Source organism: Aulonocara stuartgranti (genome assembly GCF_965226115.1).
Source record: "Aulonocara stuartgranti genome assembly, chromosome: 3".
Classification (NCBI taxonomy): domain Eukaryota; kingdom Metazoa; phylum Chordata; class Actinopteri; order Cichliformes; family Cichlidae; genus Aulonocara; species Aulonocara stuartgranti.
Genome location: NC_138941.1, coordinates 57,433,492 through 57,451,385, shown reverse-complemented (window position 1 = coordinate 57,451,385; position 17,894 = coordinate 57,433,492). Strand labels below are relative to the sequence as shown.

Below are 17,894 nucleotides of genomic sequence, written 5' to 3'. Positions count from 1 at the left end.
CCATCGATTTATGGTTGAGCGGGAAATTAAAGCTGCTACCACTTGGACTATTCCGCAGCACCCCTATCACATTGGTACATCCCTCCAGGTAACCATTGTCTTGTACAGTAGAGCGGGACATTAGATTTACTCTCAGCGGAATTGACCGGAGAAGGCATCAGTTCATGCACTGCACTGGCCTGCACCACGATTAGTATAATGTAAGAATGAATGACTTTTGTTCTATTCGTTATTTCCACGGTTGCATTTGGATAACAGTAAAAAAAAAAAAAAAAAACTTGTTAATGTAAAGTTTCGGATAAAATGTGGGAGCCCGAAATTGTGTCTACTTTCATCTTACAATCCGGCAACAAATAAATTGCACTGCAAACAAAGTCTATCAACAAAGAAAACATTTTCGTTTCATACTTTTCCGTTATATTCCCTTACAAAGCTAGCTTTAACGCTTCGAGGGTTCCTTTGTTCTTGCCGTCACCTCGGCGCTTGACCCAGACTTTCGCTCTGTAGTTGCTTTTTAGCATAGTACTACAAAAAATTGTAAATCTGTGATATATGATTGATAAACGTAAAGGTAACTGTATAAATGTGTTCAATGACTTTGTTACTTTTAATGATTGGAGAGCACCCGCGTCGATTCGCACTCAATTCAAACTTTACGTTACACGCTCACCTAACTTTACGCTGCACGCTCACCTAACTTGCGTTTGCACCTTTTGTCCACACGTAAACTGCGTTTAGCATTTACGTGTGGACGAGGAAGACGGAGAAAACGCAGCGTCAAAGGTGTGCGCCTATTTTGACGCCACACTGTGCGCCAAGTTTTTGTCTCGGTGCCATGAATTCCTACAATGGCAGACTTAGACAAAATACTGTTAATTTTATTATCTTCAGTGTTTAAATGCTTACATATACGGGTTTGCTTGTAATTGTTGCCTATATACATTTTAAGCTATTATTTATTATTTAGTTCAATCAATAGATCAAGTTTTGTAGTGACTATGAAATATATTGTAATTATCTGTTTCCTGTTTATCCTAGACAGGGCAAAAAAGGACTCCAAATTAAAAAAAAGATAAAAATGAAAGACTGGTGCATTGTGCAGTTTAGCACTGGTGGTACAGAAATAGTCCCTAGATCATGGATAAATGGGGAGAAATTGTCATGGCCTCCATATCCTCCGTGAGACACATTCAGGATCCACGACGCAGTAAAGAGGAGAGTTCATCCTGGTGCAACATGGCTCACCTATGCACCAGTCCGACTTCTAATAAGCCATGGTGGGTATCATCTGGATTGGTGTTGTATAAATGTAACAATAACAAGTTTTTCGTGTCCTAATTTATGTCTGGCCATACATTGTGTTTGTACTTCCAGACACATTTCACGAAGCAGAACGCAGTCTTCAGAAATATCTAAGTGAACACTGTGATATGTCTGACCTTCAGTCCGAAGCTGAAACTCAGACCAGTCATAAAAGAAAGCACAAGTAAAACTTTTTTTATTTCACAAACATATCTTTGATTGCTAAGAATTTATGATCTTGTCTTTTATACATATCTGTGGTGCTTGCATACTGCTATATCACCACATAATATAGTCCAAAAAGTGGAAGCTTGTAAACTTTTTATAAATGCAAAGCCGTGTACACTTGTGCACTTCAAAAATTCCTTGTATACTGTACCTTCTTGCACATCTCCGTTTCCTGTGTGTGTTGTTATAAATCAAACTGTAACTTTAGGAAAAAATATTCCAAAAGCACATTTGTAATTACTTATGACCGTTTTCAACTTTTTTTCTTTAGACCAAATCCCCTGTACACATATAGTGACTCAGAGGATGAGCAGCCCACAAAGAAATGGTTTCCCCAGGCCCCTCGAGTGAAAATACCAGGTAATAAAATACTGTCTAGTGTCTTTGTACATATCTGTGTGTGACACAAGGAAACTTTTGATAAGTTGTCTGTATTCTTAAATACTTAAAAAAAACTTATCTTTTTCTGTCAGACCTGACGAGAGCTGTTAACGAACTCCGTGAGGAGGTCAGAGCCATCCGCAATACCGGCTGCAATGAATCGGTAGATGCTGGGGTACTGCCTCTGGATTTGCCCTTGCACAACATTGAGGAGCTAAACAATGCAGAGCCAGCTCTTCAATCACAAGAGGCAAATAAGGCAATGGTAAGTATATAAAGGTTATGTACACTTTGTAACTATAAAGTGTAATAGCTGTCAGATGTGATTTAAATACATAACAACGGCCTGTTGATTAAACACACAAGCACTTGCATACACATTAAAGACATGAGACACGCTAATTCCATCTCTTAAAACGTGTCTATAGGTGAGACGCTTTGCCTTGATTGGAGCCTGACGCAGCAGTTAGGGGCAAACTCTATGTCCGAGTTTGTCTTTGCACAAGCAGTGCAGAAATGGCTCCGATACGCCCCAGATCATTTGGGTGGTGCAGGACGCACATCATGCAAAAAATTACAAACTTCTGTGAATCATATAAACGTAAATAGGAAACTGTCTTTTAATAAAGTATTTAGCAAACGAAACATGCCTATTGACCTTTTTTTTGTTTATTTTTTTTCTCTCTTACATCACATGCAATGCTTTCTTATTTTAGGATATTAATATTGACATGATACATTGTGAGACATTTGGGGGTTTTTTTTATAAAGGGTGTCCAATTTAAGGAATAAGTACAATTATGTGTTTAGGTGGTTGAAGTATTGATGGAAACATGCAGTAGTTTAGTATTGGTTAAAATACCTATAAAGAAAGGTAGATTTCCAGTCATGATTTAACTGTTGTTTTAATAAAAAGCAAATATGCGAAAGAGGTGGAAAATCAACACCATAGCTCAACAGTGTTTCAATATCAGAATCTGACATTGTTTCAATGTCAGCAGTATTAGAAAATATAACGTTGAATCAACGTCAGGTTTCAACATTGATTCAACATCAAAACCTGACGTTGTTTCAACGTTAAAAAAGGGTGCAAGAGTGACGTTAGGTCAACGTCACACTTCAACGTTGATTCAATGACACAGCCTGATATTGACTCAACATTGTTTCAATGTTTCCTTGCTATCTGGGGTAGGCACCCCCATACTCCGCGACCCGCCAGGGAAAGGGGGCCCAGGCCCATCCAGACTGGGCCCAGTGCAGCAGCGCCGCCCGGCCCCACAGAGCCCGGGACAGTCCACCCAACCCCACCACAGAGAAAACTGCACCCACCCCACCATCCACTCATCTTCCAGACTACATAAGACAATAAACACCCAGGCTGAGATCTTCCTCCACCTCTCCTGTATCTCCCCCTCCTGCAGGTGTGCATAATTATTAGGCAACGTCCTTTCCTTTGGCAAAATGGGTCAAAAGAAGGACTTGACAGGCTCAGAAAAGTCAAAAATAGTGAGATATCTTGCAGAGGGATGCAGCAGTCTCAAAATTGCAAAGCTTCTGAAGCGTGATCATTGAACAATCAAGCGTTTCATTCAAAATAGTCAACAGGGTCGCAAGAAGCGTGTGGAAAAACCAAGGCGCAAAATAACTGCCCATGAACTGAGAAAAGTCAAGCGTGCAGCTGCCAAGATGCCACTTGCCACCAGTTTGGCCATATTTCAGAGCTGCAACATCACTGGAGTGCCCAAAAGCACAAGGTGTGCAATACTCAGAGACATGGCCAAGGTAAGAAAGGCTGAAAGACGACCACCACTGAACAAGACACACAAGCTGAAACGTCAAGACTGGGCCAAGAAATATCTCAAGACTGATTTTTCTAAGGTTTTATGGACTGATGAAATGAGAGTGAGTCTTGATGGGCCAGATGGATGGGCCCGTGGCTGGATTGGTAAAGGGCAGAGAGCTCCAGTCCGACTCAGACGCCAGCAAGGTGGAGGTGGAGTACTGGTTTGGGCTGGTATCATCAAAGATGAGCTTGTGGGGCCTTTTCGGGTTGAGGATGGAGTCAAGCTCAACTCCCAGTCCTACTGCCAGTTTCTGGAAGACACCTTCTTCAAGCAGTGGTACAGGAAGAAGTCTGCATCCTTCAAGAAAAACATGATTTTCATGCAGGACAATGCTCCATCACACGCGTCCAAGTACTCCACAGCGTGGCTGGCAAGAAGGGGTATGAAAGAAGAAAAACTAATGGCATGGCCACCTTGTTCACCTGATCTGAACCCCATTGAGAACCTGTGGTCCATCATCAAATGTGAGATTTACAAGGAGGGAAAACAGTACACCTCTCTGAACAGTGTCTGGAAGGCTGTGGTTGCTGCTGCACGCAATGTTGATGGTGAACAGATCAAAACACTGACAGAATCCATGGATGGCAGGCTTTTGAGTGTCCTTGCAAAGAAAGGTGGCTATATTGGTCGCTGATTTGTTTTTGTTTTGTTTTTGAATGTCAAAAATCTATATTTGTGAATGTGGAGATGTTATATTGGTTTCACTGGCGGAAATAAATAATTGAAATGGGTATATATATTTGTTTTTTTTGTTGAGTTGCCTAATAATTATGCACAGTAATAGTCACCTGCACACACAGATATCCCCCTAAAATAGCTAAAACTAAAAACAAACTAAAAACTACTTCCAAAAACATTCAGCTTTGATATTAATGAGTTTTTTGGGTTCATTGAGAGCATGGTTGTTGTTCAATAATAAAATTATTCCTCAAAAATACAACTTGCCTAATAATTCTGCACTCCCTGTATACTGAAGATCTTCTATTCTTTCAGCCACTAACTGCCAGTTACCTATTTCATCTGTTTCTTACAGAGATACTAAATATCATCATGAAGCTGCTGACTGCGTGCATTGTGAAGGTATTTACAAAATGTACTAAGTTCTTCTGGGCATCAAAACATGGCAGTACGCACACGGTCTGTTTGACAGGTGGAAAGAAGGTGGAGCCAAAACACAGAGTCGACTCCTAAATCCGTGGAGACATAATCAGTTTTTATCCAATTTAAGAAGGAAAACACAAGGTAGCATTAACACCATCGTCCTCGTGGAGGGAGGAACACAAATGATATTCCCACAATGCAAATTATGACCAAGGTCATACCACCGTTTTAATAAAGTACAAGCAAGTCTTCTGCCTCGAGAAATATGTGACCAAAGAGCCTACACAGGATAAACAATCTGGCAGTCGCTTCTGAAATGTTTAATCCAGCAAAAAAAAAAAAAACCCATCAGTCCCACAAAATAAGAAAGAACTTCCTGTACACAGTTTGTCACTGTTTCACATGTAGCTGCTGTTTGGTCACAGCAATAATACCAAAAACAGATATTTCCATAGGGAACAACAAACATTTCAGAAAGTTTAGACCTGATTTTAGACACGGAAAGAAATCACAAAGTGATGTCAGCTACACTCAGTGTGACCTACTAATGGCATCCATTGCTTATGGGATCATAATTATTATTTAACACTGCAGACAATTACAAAAGAAGTATTAAAACTGATCTTTGTCTTCATAAACACAGAAATCAGGGATCTAGGCATCAGTGTCACATGAAATAAATGATGAAGACAACACTTTAGACTTTAAACTATTCTTTAATATCAGTTTTTAGTTTTATTTATTCAGGCTGTTGGTTGAGCACATAACCTTAGAGCAACATCCTGATTCAGTTTCATGTGTGGCTGATGATGCAAACACAGTTTGTTTCTTTAACAAGAGTTGGTAACACATGTGATACTTTAGCTGATACAGTGGATCTGAAAACATTCTCATATTACAGTAAATATACTAACTGCAATTCTCCCACAATAGTTTTAATGTCTAAAGGGAAGGAAGGATGTAGATTTTTAAATTCATCACAGTTTACTCTGTGAACAACCTTTGAAACCTGACAGTGTACACTTCCACCCTCAGCCTCATGCCATCCCAAAGATCTTTACAACAGAAACACTTTTTTGAGGTTACAGAATCTACAGCTTGCAGCACAATAATGTCAGACATTATTTCACCTGTAGCTGCAGTTTCCATGTTCAATAATATTACTCAATCAAAGATCCATCATTATCAAAGAATGACTTGAAAATACTGATGAAGTGAATATCTATAATAACAAGCTTCAAACCATTGTTTAATTTCTCTGATATTTATTCAGTGTGTTGACTGAGCACTCAACCCTTTTCTAAACATCCTTATTCAGTATCATGTGAGACTGATGGTGCCAAAAACACGTTTCTTTAATGGGAGTTGGAAGAACATTCTCATATTACAGAACAGAGTAAACATGTGTGTCTCATGCACGTCAAGCATTTTGTGAAGTGATGTGACATAAATAAAACTGAACTGAACTGAAAATTATAATGAATTCCTGCATCTCTGTGGTCAGTATGAAAAGCACATAAATCACTGATCAGAATATCATTAACTTCCTTTTCTCTTCAAGTCTTCAGAGATACTGGTTTCCTAAAATACTTTTGTTCTGGTTTCAATCATGGTCATGATTTTTCCATTACTGTTAATCCAGACTGTGTCTCACAAATTTTTAATTCTATTAAATTTAAAGAACATCGTAAATCATCTCAGGACAATTGGTTGCGTAGCAATAGCAATTGTATTCATATATTATATTTCCTTACGTGTAAGCTTAATGTGCTTAACACAGAAGACAAAAATATAAAAACGTGTATCTTTTGTTACATTTAATTTTGTAAGGTGCTGTTTTTAAAATCTGTTTTTAAATCTAAGTGTGGAAGGACAAATATGGATTGGTTACCCAAATGGAGATGACATATAAGATGACACTGCCGCAGACTGCCATTACTTCAACCTCTGCTCATCCCAACCAGCCACACCATTACCTGTGAAGCACCTCTGTAAATACCTTTAATGGTAGTTGCTACATCAAGGGGTTTGTAGGAGTAGACTGCCTTTTATTTGATCCTAGTTTCCTCCCATTTATCTTAGTTAGGAAGGTAAGTTATTGTCATCTGATTCATTTTGAATCCAGTCTTTAAGTGATGATGTGATGAATCCTGCTTCCGGGCCCAAACTACCCTGTGTTTAATAAGGCTGTTGTGTTTTAATGCTTTGTATCCGTTTCTATTTAATCTCAACAAGCCCCTAAAAACAGTCATTGATCACTGTCAGCCTCTCTTAGGTTTTATTACCGCTATTCATTTTAAAGCTCAGTTTTTAAAACCTTACAATGTAACTACAGCTCAGCCCATGCAGCAGTATATTAATAACTAACCTCGTATTGTGGATGGATTATCTCAGTTGTTCTCCTGGCTGTAGTTTGGTCCTTTTACAGCATCCTGCCATGCGATTGCATTTGTCGCTGACCTTCGGGAACCCTCACGTGAACTTTTATCGAGTGCAAAAAAGTTTGCGTTCATCCTCCAGCTTCACTGTTTATATTATGCTAACCATAGCTGAGTCGCTAGTGATCACGTAGAACATTTTTATATGCCAGCTACCCAAACTTCAGTAACCCTACAAATGTCACTGCTGTTTACTTTTCTGTCTTCATTTATGTCGGAAGTGATAGCACACCTGTCCCTTTTAATTTGTTTCAGAAATCTCTCTATATAATGTTTAGGTGGAAACTAGTGAGCTAACTTCCTGCTAACTTCTAACTCAGTTAAATTTCATAAATTCAATTTTCATGGATGCCTGGATGTTAAACTTAATTGTTACACCTGGTAGAGCAGCCACACTGATCATTTTATTACAGATGAAAGAATTTAGACAGTTTTTCAACTATCAGTGATGCTGCAGTGATCGTTTGACTTTTGGACCTGCAGTGGAGTTTGGGCCCAGACATGGCTAACAGTGTTGGGGAGTAACGGAATACATGTACCGCCGTTACGTATTTAGAATACAAAATATGAGTAACTGTATTCCGTTACAGTTACCGTTTAAAAAGGTGGTATTCAGAATACAGTTACTTTGTTGAAATAAATGGAATACACTGGGGTACTTTCCTGTTTCATTTTGTCGCGGGTCAGGACTGTTTGGGTTTTGTTTGACAGCTACGATCTGTTGTTCCAGGCGGCAGCGTTACGGTTGCCATGGTTACAGGGCGACGCTCTCTCTCTCTGCGACTGTGTGTTTCCTGGGTGAGAGAGCGCCTTTTCGTTGTTGTTGTTGTGCTAAGCTAACAGGCAGAATGCTACAAGCATAGCTCTAAAGAATGTAGCATCATGGGCAGTGTAGTCCGTGCTGCTGGGAGAATGGACTGCCATACACGTTATGTGTCTGTGAGCGCTAGGAGGGAGAAAAAGGGGAGTGGAAAGGTACGAGCAGTCATCGAGCAAAAACGGGAGCTGGAAGCATGTAAATATAATAATAACCACTGCAGCCAAGAAGAGTGCCTGACGAGCCCAGTTGTAAGTAAGCTATTAAGACTCGACTGTACACTGTGTTCGTGTTTTCCTCCGAAAACAACAAGTTCCGTTGGAGCAGCCTTTCAACGCCTCTCTCTGTCTGTCGCAAGAAAAGTTGACCCACACAACAAAGTAGAGCTATTTTTCGGCTACCAGCCGACAGGGACCCCGCCGTATTATGCTGGGCTTACAATGTGCAATTTTTTCAGTCGCGCGATTCAGCTCCTGCTCAAACTGTACGATTGACTCGCAGGGGTTAGAAGTTCATAGGTCACGATGCAGGGTCTCACACTATACGGCCCGATGCTCTGAGTGCTCACACTGTGCGTCCATAAAAATGAAGGTTATAACAGAAATTCTGTCGCTCGCTCTCCCTCTCCGTCTTTCACTCACACAGACACACCACCACCATCAACTTTGCTAAATTGCTAATGAAAAACATTGGTCAGGCAGCTGTGATTGAGCAGCAGTGTCGATCCAACTATTTTCACGGTTGTTGTGGTCGTGATAATTTTGTGAGGCCACATCGAAAGGGCTCGGATGGTTCTACAGGTTGTGCCTCCATCGCTTGTGTCCAGATCACACGCTGCACTGCCGTGCTACGCCGTCTTTTTCGCTGACATTTGTGTTTGCGCGTGCGCAGTGTGGCAAACTGCGGTGACACCCTCACGACCAAGCGATTGATGATCGGGAGCTGGTCGTGAGGTGTCAATCTCTTCTCGTTACCCCACGTATACTACACGATGCACGACGCACGATGAAGGCCAAAATCGGGCCGATCGCCAAAACAATCGCACGACTCAAAAATCGGCTCAAAATGGGCCAAAAATCGCACAGTGTGAGCCCAGCGTTAGTCAGAGGTCCCTTTACTACAGTTCGGAGTCGCGGACCTTCAGTAATAGTAATAAATCACACAGCAATAGTACATTCACGTTGTTGTAAAAAGCATGATAATATTGTAGCGGGTCAGGGCTGTTCGGGGTTCTGCTTGTACAGTTATGTTTTGTGTATGTTGCCATGGTGACGGGTGACGCCCTCTCGCTGCGACGGTGTGTCCTTCCGGGGTCAGAGGGCGCCCTATGTGTGTTGTGGTTGCCGTGCTGAGCAGTTAGCTAGTGGCAGTGTGTTCTTCTGCAAATGTAATAAACGGCTGTGCTCCCTGGCTAGCTCACGGGAAGCAAGACCAAACGATACCTCCGTCTCCTCCTTGTCTGAACTCGCCACAATATATTAAGTAATCCAAAGTATTCAGAATACGTTACTGTCATTGAGTAACGTAACGGAATAGGTTACAGAATACATTTTGGGGCATGTATTCTGTATTCTGTAATGGAATACATTTTAAAAGTAACCTTCCCAACACTGATGGCTAATGACGTCATACTTAAAAACTGGATAGGTAAGTTATAATATTTCAGATAGTTTCCTTTGGTCCACCCTGAAGTTGCATCCAGCTCCTTCTCTGTGTTAATCATTGTAAAATTGTACTAACTGTGTGCTGTGGCTCCTTGAGGTCTGACGAGGATGGATCACCTTTATGTTGTGGTCTGACCACCCCTAGACAGGCCATAACACTTTAAAATGCCTTGAAATAGTGAAAACAGCAAAAACAAAAGGGTCACATGCTACTCTCCGTGTGACAGCACAGCCTGGTTGAAACACTGTAGGAAGGTGGAGCTCAGTCTAATCAAGCCCCAGTAAAGAGGAAGAAGAGATTCATCTTCATGAAGAGAACAATTAAAACAATATAAACACACTCAATACACATTATGACCTGTGTAACTGCAGTTTGGTTATAGAAACCATGCATCTTACCCACAGATGAGACAGCACTAACAACACCTCATATTGCCATAGGGAACAGACCATTTGAAAAATGTTAACCTACCTTAAATTTGAGAAACAAAACTATCACAAAGTGACATCACCTGTACTCTTCCAGTGCATTTTCTGCCATCCATTATTTATGGAATAATCGTTATTATTTAATACTGCAGACAACTATTTAATCCAAATTAGTAAATATGCATATCAGAGATGTGGTGATACATAACCATCCTTTTTTTTATTTACAAAAACATAAAATAGTTATAAAGACATTAAGTTTAAGAAAACTACTCAATTTCACTGGTATTTGTTGAGTATGTTGACTGAGCATCCAGCTTTCCCTGAAGAAACATCCTGATTCAGTTTCATGCAGGACTGATGGTGTAAACCCAATGTTTTTTATGGGAGTTGATAGCACATGGAGAGGTGTGTGGTGATAGAGTTGCTATATTTCTTTCAAGACAACTGAAAGTCCTAACAATATTTGGGTTGACACTAAAGTCAGACAGAAAGTCTCCACTAAAAAGTGGAAGCTGTTATACCTGCAACAGGAAACAGTTCAGAACGAGATGTCATAAAATCTCATGTAGGGTTAATCTTTAGTCAGCTCAATAGTTTTTGTCTGCAAAGTGTATTTTAGAATTCAAAAACTGAAACGTAAAAAGCACATTACATTTTACCCTGAACACTGCTTTCCTTTACAGAGACAAAGCCCTTAAAGAGAAACTTACACTTCGTTTGTTTAGCACATGATTCTCCTTATGGGGACCTGATATGTTTAATATGCTGCTGAGAATATAGCCCAGAAGAAGCATATAGTATAGCTTTTATTTTGGAAAGAGACATTTCTCCGTAATAAACTCTCTTTTCCAAAGATGAGTGATTTCTCGATCGGATAGATTAAATTTTTTATTATTTTGTTGTTTCAGCAACGTTAAATTTAAAAACTGTGCTTTTCAGTTAAAATATATATTTATAACTTTAATAAATGACAAATTAAAAAGGCATGAACACTTTTTTGTATTGAAAAAATATCGAACCGTGACACCAAAGTATCGAACCGAACCGAACTGTGAATTTTGTGTATCGTTGCACCCGCATTACTAGTGTCAATGAAACCAGTTTATCACATACAATGAATCAATTCAAAATCATGTTGTTTGTCAATAGGAGAATGGTATCTTGTGAAGAAGTCCCCATCTTGTCCCTGTGGTTGGACTGAGTACTACAACCAGTGCTTCATCTATGTTGCTAAGCCCATGAGCTGGGCTCAGGCTGAGGTAATATCAGTCATTATCACCAATGAGTTATTCTGAAAATGTTTTCTCTGATACTTAGGTTATTAAGTATCATCTTCAGGATCAACAACTGCTCTTAAATTGATGTTTCACAACAACAATACTTACATTCTGATGACATTTGCACACAAAACAATTCATCCATCCATCCAGTGATTTATTTTCTGCTGCTTATTGTTGCTGTAGTGGGTGGGAGCAGTAAACTAAATAGAAAAGTTTAAGAAGTTTAAGACGTCCCTCTCCCCGACCACATCTTCAAGCTCATCCAGATAAACAGTGACATTCCTGGGCCAGCCAAGAGATGTAATCTGCATGATCCATCAAGTCCTGGGTTTGTCCCAGAGACTCCTAGGAGATGCCTGGAACAACTGACCCAGGAGGTACCCAAGAGATATCCACATCATCTGGCTCCTTTTGATGTGGATGAGGAGCAGCTATACTCTCGTTCCTTTTTGAATGTCTGAACTCTTCACCATTAAGGACATTAAGGGAGAAAACAAATGCTATTTGGAGAAAACTAATGTTGGCTGCTTGCAGTCTCACTCTTTTGGTCAATAGCCAGTAGTGATGTGTCGGTTGCGAACGAAATGGCTCTTAGAGCCGGATCTTTGACGTGAACGACTCAAACCAGCTCCTTATCGCAAGCCGTGGGTTTTTTTCTTTCTCTCTCTCGCACTTTTTTTCGCTTGGGCTTTGCACTGGGAAGAGGGGGGGAGGGGCGGTAGTTATACTCGCAGTAGCACAGGAACAGAGTGGGAGGGAAAGAGAGCGTAAAGAGCCAGGGACAACAATATTAGAGACAACATTAGAAAGGTATAGTAATCATCCACAACTATTTTCAGTTGTGTATGATAAAGGATTCAGAAAGTTTATTCATGCAGGTCCATATGACAGAGAATATGCATCTTGTTTTTGTTTTCATATTATAATTTATAATTAATTGTGTTGTGGTTTGCAGTGTTGTTTCACTTTACATTTGTTTAAAAGGAAAAAGCTGAAAATTTAAATAGTTAAAAGTTTAAATGTGAATAGTTGGTTTTTTGTATTATATGATTTATTTATTACATTTTATGTGGAGTGAATAAATTAAAGTATATTTATGGTGGCTCCTAGAGACAAAGCAGGTACAAACTTCAAAACACGTACAAAACACAACAGAAGTGCTCCAGGATGCTAGTGACCGTGACACCAAAGTATCGAACCGAACTGATACCGTGAATTTTGTGTATCGTTGCACCCCTAATAAAAATATATATATATATATATATATATATATATTAGGGCTGTCAAATGATTAAAATTTTTAATCCGATTAATCACAGCCTAAAAATTAATTAATCATGATTAATTGCAACTCGAAATAGGACCAAAATGTGTGCAAACATACGGACAGATAGCGGATTTTTACACACTTGTTAGTGTTATTTAATGCTAAGACCACGCTGAGTGGCCTGCGTTCACTCAGCGTGTTCTGACGTAGGCTGGGTGTTGTGCTGGAAGCGAATTAATCACAGCCTAAAAATTGATTAATCGCAACTCGAAATATATGTGTATATGTGTATATGTGTATATATGTGTAAAAATCGGGACAGATAGTGGTTTTTAACACACTTGTTTGTTTTATTTATTATTAATTGTGAGTACAAGCAGTACAAGCAGAACAGGGCTTCAAATAATTGTGAGGGATTTTTACTGAATGTTTTCCACCCATTTAAATCTAGCACATTGTTTTATCCATATACATCTTCAAGTTCACAGAACATAGGCCTAATTCAACAGGCAAAATAGAAAAAATCTCCAATCATCCTTTTGGGTAAGGTAGATTAGTGCAAAATAAATATGAACAACAGTGAAAAGTATTGTTTAAATCACATTCAACCATAGAACAAGCTCTAAACACACGGTCCTCTGGTCTACTCATCCTTCAGCCAGTTGCTGAGACAAACCAACTTGTCCACGTTCTCTGAGTGCAGAGCAGACCACTTCTTGTTCACAATGTGCCCTGCTACAGAGAACAGCCTCTCACAGGGCACTGTGGAGCCAGGAGTGGCCAGGTATCTGCGAGCAAGGCGGGCCAGCTGGCTGTGGGCTCCTGCATGAGCTGCCCACCACTGTAAGGGACAGTCCTCTAAGGCAGTGCAGGGCTCTGCTCTGTAGCGCTGTATGGCTCTGTCCTGCTGTACCTCCTCCTCTGACTCAGAGTCAGAGTCCATCTGCAGCAGGCTCAGCCTCTTCTTGGCTGGACCTTCTTCTGCAGTGTGTGATCTTCTAGGAGAGTCTTCATGCAGCATGCCTGCCAGTGTGGTCCACACTGCTTCTCTGTCAGTCTTGGGCACACTGCGTAGGTCTTTAAAACGTGGGTCCAGTGCAGTTGCGATCTGGAGCCATGCATAGTTGGTATGTTCCTGGCGGGAAGCAAGGTCTTCCTTAAACTTCTCTTTAAACCTCACCACATATGCAGGGTCCTCATCAGTTACTTCCATGACACGGCGCAGGTGGCAGAAGGCTGGTAGAGGAGAGGTAGGCCTCTCCTCCCAGCAGTTCAGTCACATATCTGCAGTGGAATACACACACACACACACACACACACACACACACACACACACACACACACACACACACAGATAAGACAGCAAATTAAAAAAAGCTTTTTATTACTAGGTATTAAGACATTTTCATAATAACAAAACTGATTTAAGATGTATGTTTGATAAATTTAATCTAAACCTACAATTATGGTCACAATGACAGGCTCACCTGCAGGGCTCTAGAAGTGTCTCCAGTCTCTGGAGTTTGTCCCACTCTGGAGGCGTCAGGAGGACAAGTTTATGCTTTTGTTTATCCAGAGTCGCGGTTACTGCAGTTTGGTTGCGGATCAAGCGCTTCACCATCTCCAGCGTTGAGTTCCAGCGTGTAGGCACGTCCTGGGCCAACGGCTCCTGCTTGCGCCCCAGTGACACCTGCTCTGCGTTCAGCTCTGCTGTGTTTGCTGGGCTGTGCTTAAAATGGCCAACAATTTTGCGGCATTTGGCCAGCGCAGTGACAAAGCCACTGTCTGCGAGACTCACTGTGATGCATCTCTGTAGAATGTGCGCAGTACACGGCATGTGATTGAATGGCATGATGCGAGCCGCGGCGATCATATTGCGCGCACTGTCCGTGCCTACTGTTGTCACCTTCTCCTCAATTCTCCACCTGCGAGCAACAGTCTGGAACTGCTCTGCACAAGCCTCCGCAAAGTGCCGCTCTTCCGTTTTCATTATAGTCAGCGCAAAGGATGTCAGACCCCAGGCTTCAGGGTTTAAATGCGCAGTAACTCCTAGGTAATTGTCATTACTCAATGATGTCCAGTGGTCTCCTGTCAGAGCCACGCATTCTGTGTGAACTAAAGCCTCTTCTTTTTTCTTTTTCTCCGTTTCATACAGTTCGTGGATTCAAATTGTTATTGTGCTTCTCGCTGGGGGCTTGTAGGACGCGTCCTGAGATGCAACCTTTAAAACATCCGCAAAGCCCTTGTCCTCCACAATGCTTAGCGGTCTACAGTCCTTTGCTATCCATTTGGCTATATTGTCGGTCAGTTTGTCCAAAGAAGACTTACCGAGTGGCCTGCGTTCACTAAGAGTGGTCTGACGCAGGCCGGGTGAAGCTGCTGCCCCGACAAACGCGTGTTTGGCATTAAGGTGGTATTTTAAGGTCGAATTTGAATGGTGAAATTGAAACTCTTTACTACAGTGAGTGCAAATTACAACGCGTTTGTTTATTGTCCCATCTATGTTCTTCTTGTATTTAAATTCCCCATCCAGAAGGCCATCCTGTTCCTGCTTCTCCATTTTCATATATAATATATATATATATATATGTTTACCAATGTAAAGAAAAAATTTTTTTTTTGGCAATTCTGCTGTTTCTTCGCTGTAGATAAACTGTCAGTCCATGAATGCAAACCTTGCATCTATGCAAAGCCTTGAGGAGTACCAGATGATTCAGAGGCTGATATCTGATGCTATTCAGCAGGATGGACCTGCTTGGATTGGCGCTTCGGATGCAATAAAGGTATGCTAACATACACAAAGTTATTCACCAGGAAATTAAGAAAAACAAGAATAAAAAAGAATTCCACATGCACAAAACAAAAAGGGTTTTTTGGTGCCTAAATAGACAAAAGACGAAAGAAAACTATCAATGTATCAATGTGCCTTTTTTTTAGAAAGTATAATTTATTGTTTTGTGTTTCCCAGGAAAAGTTTTGGTTTTGGAGTGATGGGACCCCTCTCAAATACACAAACTGGTGTACTGGACAGCCTGATAACTTTCAGGGCAATCAGAACTGTGCATATGTAAATTGGTCAGGTAAATCACTGTGTGGTCATGATAAAATAATCATGTGTTTACTTAGCACTAACTAGGTTTTTGGTACTTACAGACAAAAAGTGCTGGGATGACGGTGGCTGTGAATCTGTTATTCCATCTGTCTGCGCCAAGAAAATCTGATGGAAGCACAAATACTTCACACAAGATATCACCTGAAGAATCTGTGTGTCATTATACATCTTTTATCTCCTTTATTGCTGTAATGCTACGCAAGGAATGAAGCGACAAGTAACATAAACAAGAGCTGGGTTGTCACTTAATACAAGAGAAATGAATTTGTTGTGGAAAGAATGCTTTTAGCCCAGTTTCATTTAGATGTAGACTGAACTCTTATCTCTCATCTTCTAAATCAATAAAAAAAAAGAGCATTGAATGAAGGTGTGTCATTAATCTGTCTTAAATTTATTAAAGCTTTGCAATATGTACTTCAGAATATGTACAGTTCTGCAACTATCACTGTGTGGTTTAATATTTGCAACATCTGGAGCTACAAAGTCATGGAATATAATAGAAAATCTGGAAATCTTTTTTTAAGTGGCGTTTGTAGGGTTACTGAAGTTGGGCTAGCTGGTATATAATGATGTGCTATATGGTGGCTAGCTACACAGCTATGGTTAGCATAATATAAACACAGTGAAGCTGGGGGATGAATGCTAACTTTTTTCCACTTGATAAAAGTTAACATGAGGGTTCCCAAAGGGTTAGGAACAAATGTAACTGCATGGGAGGTTGCTGTAATCGGACCAAAATTCAGTGAGGAGAACAACTGCAATATAAGGTTAGTCATTAATATACTGCTGTATGGGCTGGGCTGTAGTTGCATCATACTCTTTTCTCTCTGCAGAACATTTCAGTGCATGTGCCAAAGAAAAGGAAACAAAATGGCTATTGTTCAAGTCATTACTACTGCATGAGAGTGCTTGTATAAACAAGAGCTGTGCTACCCTACTATTGCCAATGTAAGGTACCAATGCAATGCTACCCTAGGAAAGACACATACAAACTCACACTTGGCCCTCTCTCTCTCTCTTTCACAGACACACACACACACACACACACACACACACACACACACACACACACACACACACACACACACACACACACACACACACACACATTGTGCATTTCTATTTATGTTGTATCTTTTTATTACATACCCCTACACCCCTCTCTTTTTTCTGCCTGTCCTGCCTCAGACATGTCAAACTGTATACCACAAATAATGTAGTAGCACAAAAAGAACACGAATGGAAATGAAGAAATAAACAGATAAAAGAAAAACCTGAACAAGAGGAGCCTATAGAAAATTTATCAAGCAATCTTGGAAAAGAAAAAGAGAGAAGGAACTTTCATGACTTTAGCAACATTTCTAACGGGTTGAGTTCACTTTTTAGACCACACACGTCTGAGAAACATATCTTTGTATGTTTAGATATTTTGGGCTGTGTCAGATTTCAGTGAAACAAAGCAGTGTTTATTGAATTAGGCTCCAAGTTCCATTAAATTGTTTGGTCTTATGTGTTATTTTCCTATAGTTGTTTCTTCTGTTTTTCAGCTTCCTAATAACCTTGAATACTGTTCAGGCCTTGGGGCACAATTCTCTGATCTTCTGTTGTCTTACAAGAAGATATTTTACCATTCCTGTTGGAAACTTCCAATCTGATAAGGTTGAAGTTGCTCAAAGATCAGATTTTAGCCTGCTGGGTGTGTATTTCTGGTGGACTGGTTTGGGGAAACTAAACATTAGAATGCTTGTCTGTCTAAATCGTTACATTCCAAGAAGATTCTATTTAAACATGAGCTAGGGTCAAGTCCGGCGTTTTCAGGACGAGAGTGTTGTGTACTTCAGTAAACCCAGGGGAGCTTTGAGGTAACAAGCTCTTCACACAGGAGAATTTGTGTTGGTGTGTAATTTAAAAAAAAAAATTTTTAAAAACAACAAAGCAATAATTATATGTTTTATTTTTAAGAAAATAATTCCAACTTTATTTGTCACGGCTGGGGCACCAGTCGTGTGATGGAGTGAATGAGGACCC

At 40.3% G+C, this 17,894-nt stretch overlaps 2 protein-coding genes across 2 annotated transcripts; both read left to right on the top strand.

Moving 5' to 3' along the window:
* Positions 1-670: 670 nt before the first annotated feature.
* Positions 671-2,529, top strand: LOC309703356 (uncharacterized protein). The gene is made up of 5 exons (XM_082528131.1): positions 671-1,277; positions 1,375-1,486; positions 1,802-1,890; positions 2,004-2,176; positions 2,340-2,529. Exons 2-5 carry the CDS (start codon positions 1,431-1,433, stop codon positions 2,367-2,369), a joined length of 348 nt encoding a protein of 115 aa, XP_082384257.1. The 5' UTR covers positions 671-1,277; positions 1,375-1,430; the 3' UTR covers positions 2,370-2,529.
* Positions 2,530-11,336: 8,807 nt separating this feature from the next.
* Positions 11,337-16,243, top strand: LOC309701888 (ladderlectin-like). The gene is made up of 4 exons (XM_082526214.1): positions 11,337-11,466; positions 15,403-15,537; positions 15,723-15,834; positions 15,908-16,243. Exons 1-4 carry the CDS (start codon positions 11,446-11,448, stop codon positions 15,973-15,975), a joined length of 336 nt encoding a protein of 111 aa, XP_082382340.1. The 5' UTR covers positions 11,337-11,445; the 3' UTR covers positions 15,976-16,243.
* Positions 16,244-17,894: the final 1,651 nt, after the last annotated feature.

Excerpts from the sequence above, each read along its gene's own strand:
- LOC309703356 (XM_082528131.1), top strand. The coding sequence starts at position 1,431 with ATGTCTGACCTTCAGTCCGAAGCTGAAACTCAGACCAGTCATAAAAGA. Across the intron at positions 1,487-1,801 it reads AGTCATAAAAGAAAGCACAA|ACCAAATCCCCTGTACACAT; the intron begins GTAAAACTTTTT and ends TTTTTTCTTTAG. Across the intron at positions 2,177-2,339 it reads AAGAGGCAAATAAGGCAATG|GTGAGACGCTTTGCCTTGAT; the intron begins GTAAGTATATAA and ends ACGTGTCTATAG.
- LOC309701888 (XM_082526214.1), top strand. The coding sequence starts at position 11,446 with ATGAGCTGGGCTCAGGCTGAG. Across the intron at positions 15,538-15,722 it reads GCGCTTCGGATGCAATAAAG|GAAAAGTTTTGGTTTTGGAG; the intron begins GTATGCTAACAT and ends TGTGTTTCCCAG. Across the intron at positions 15,835-15,907 it reads TGCATATGTAAATTGGTCAG|ACAAAAAGTGCTGGGATGAC; the intron begins GTAAATCACTGT and ends TGGTACTTACAG.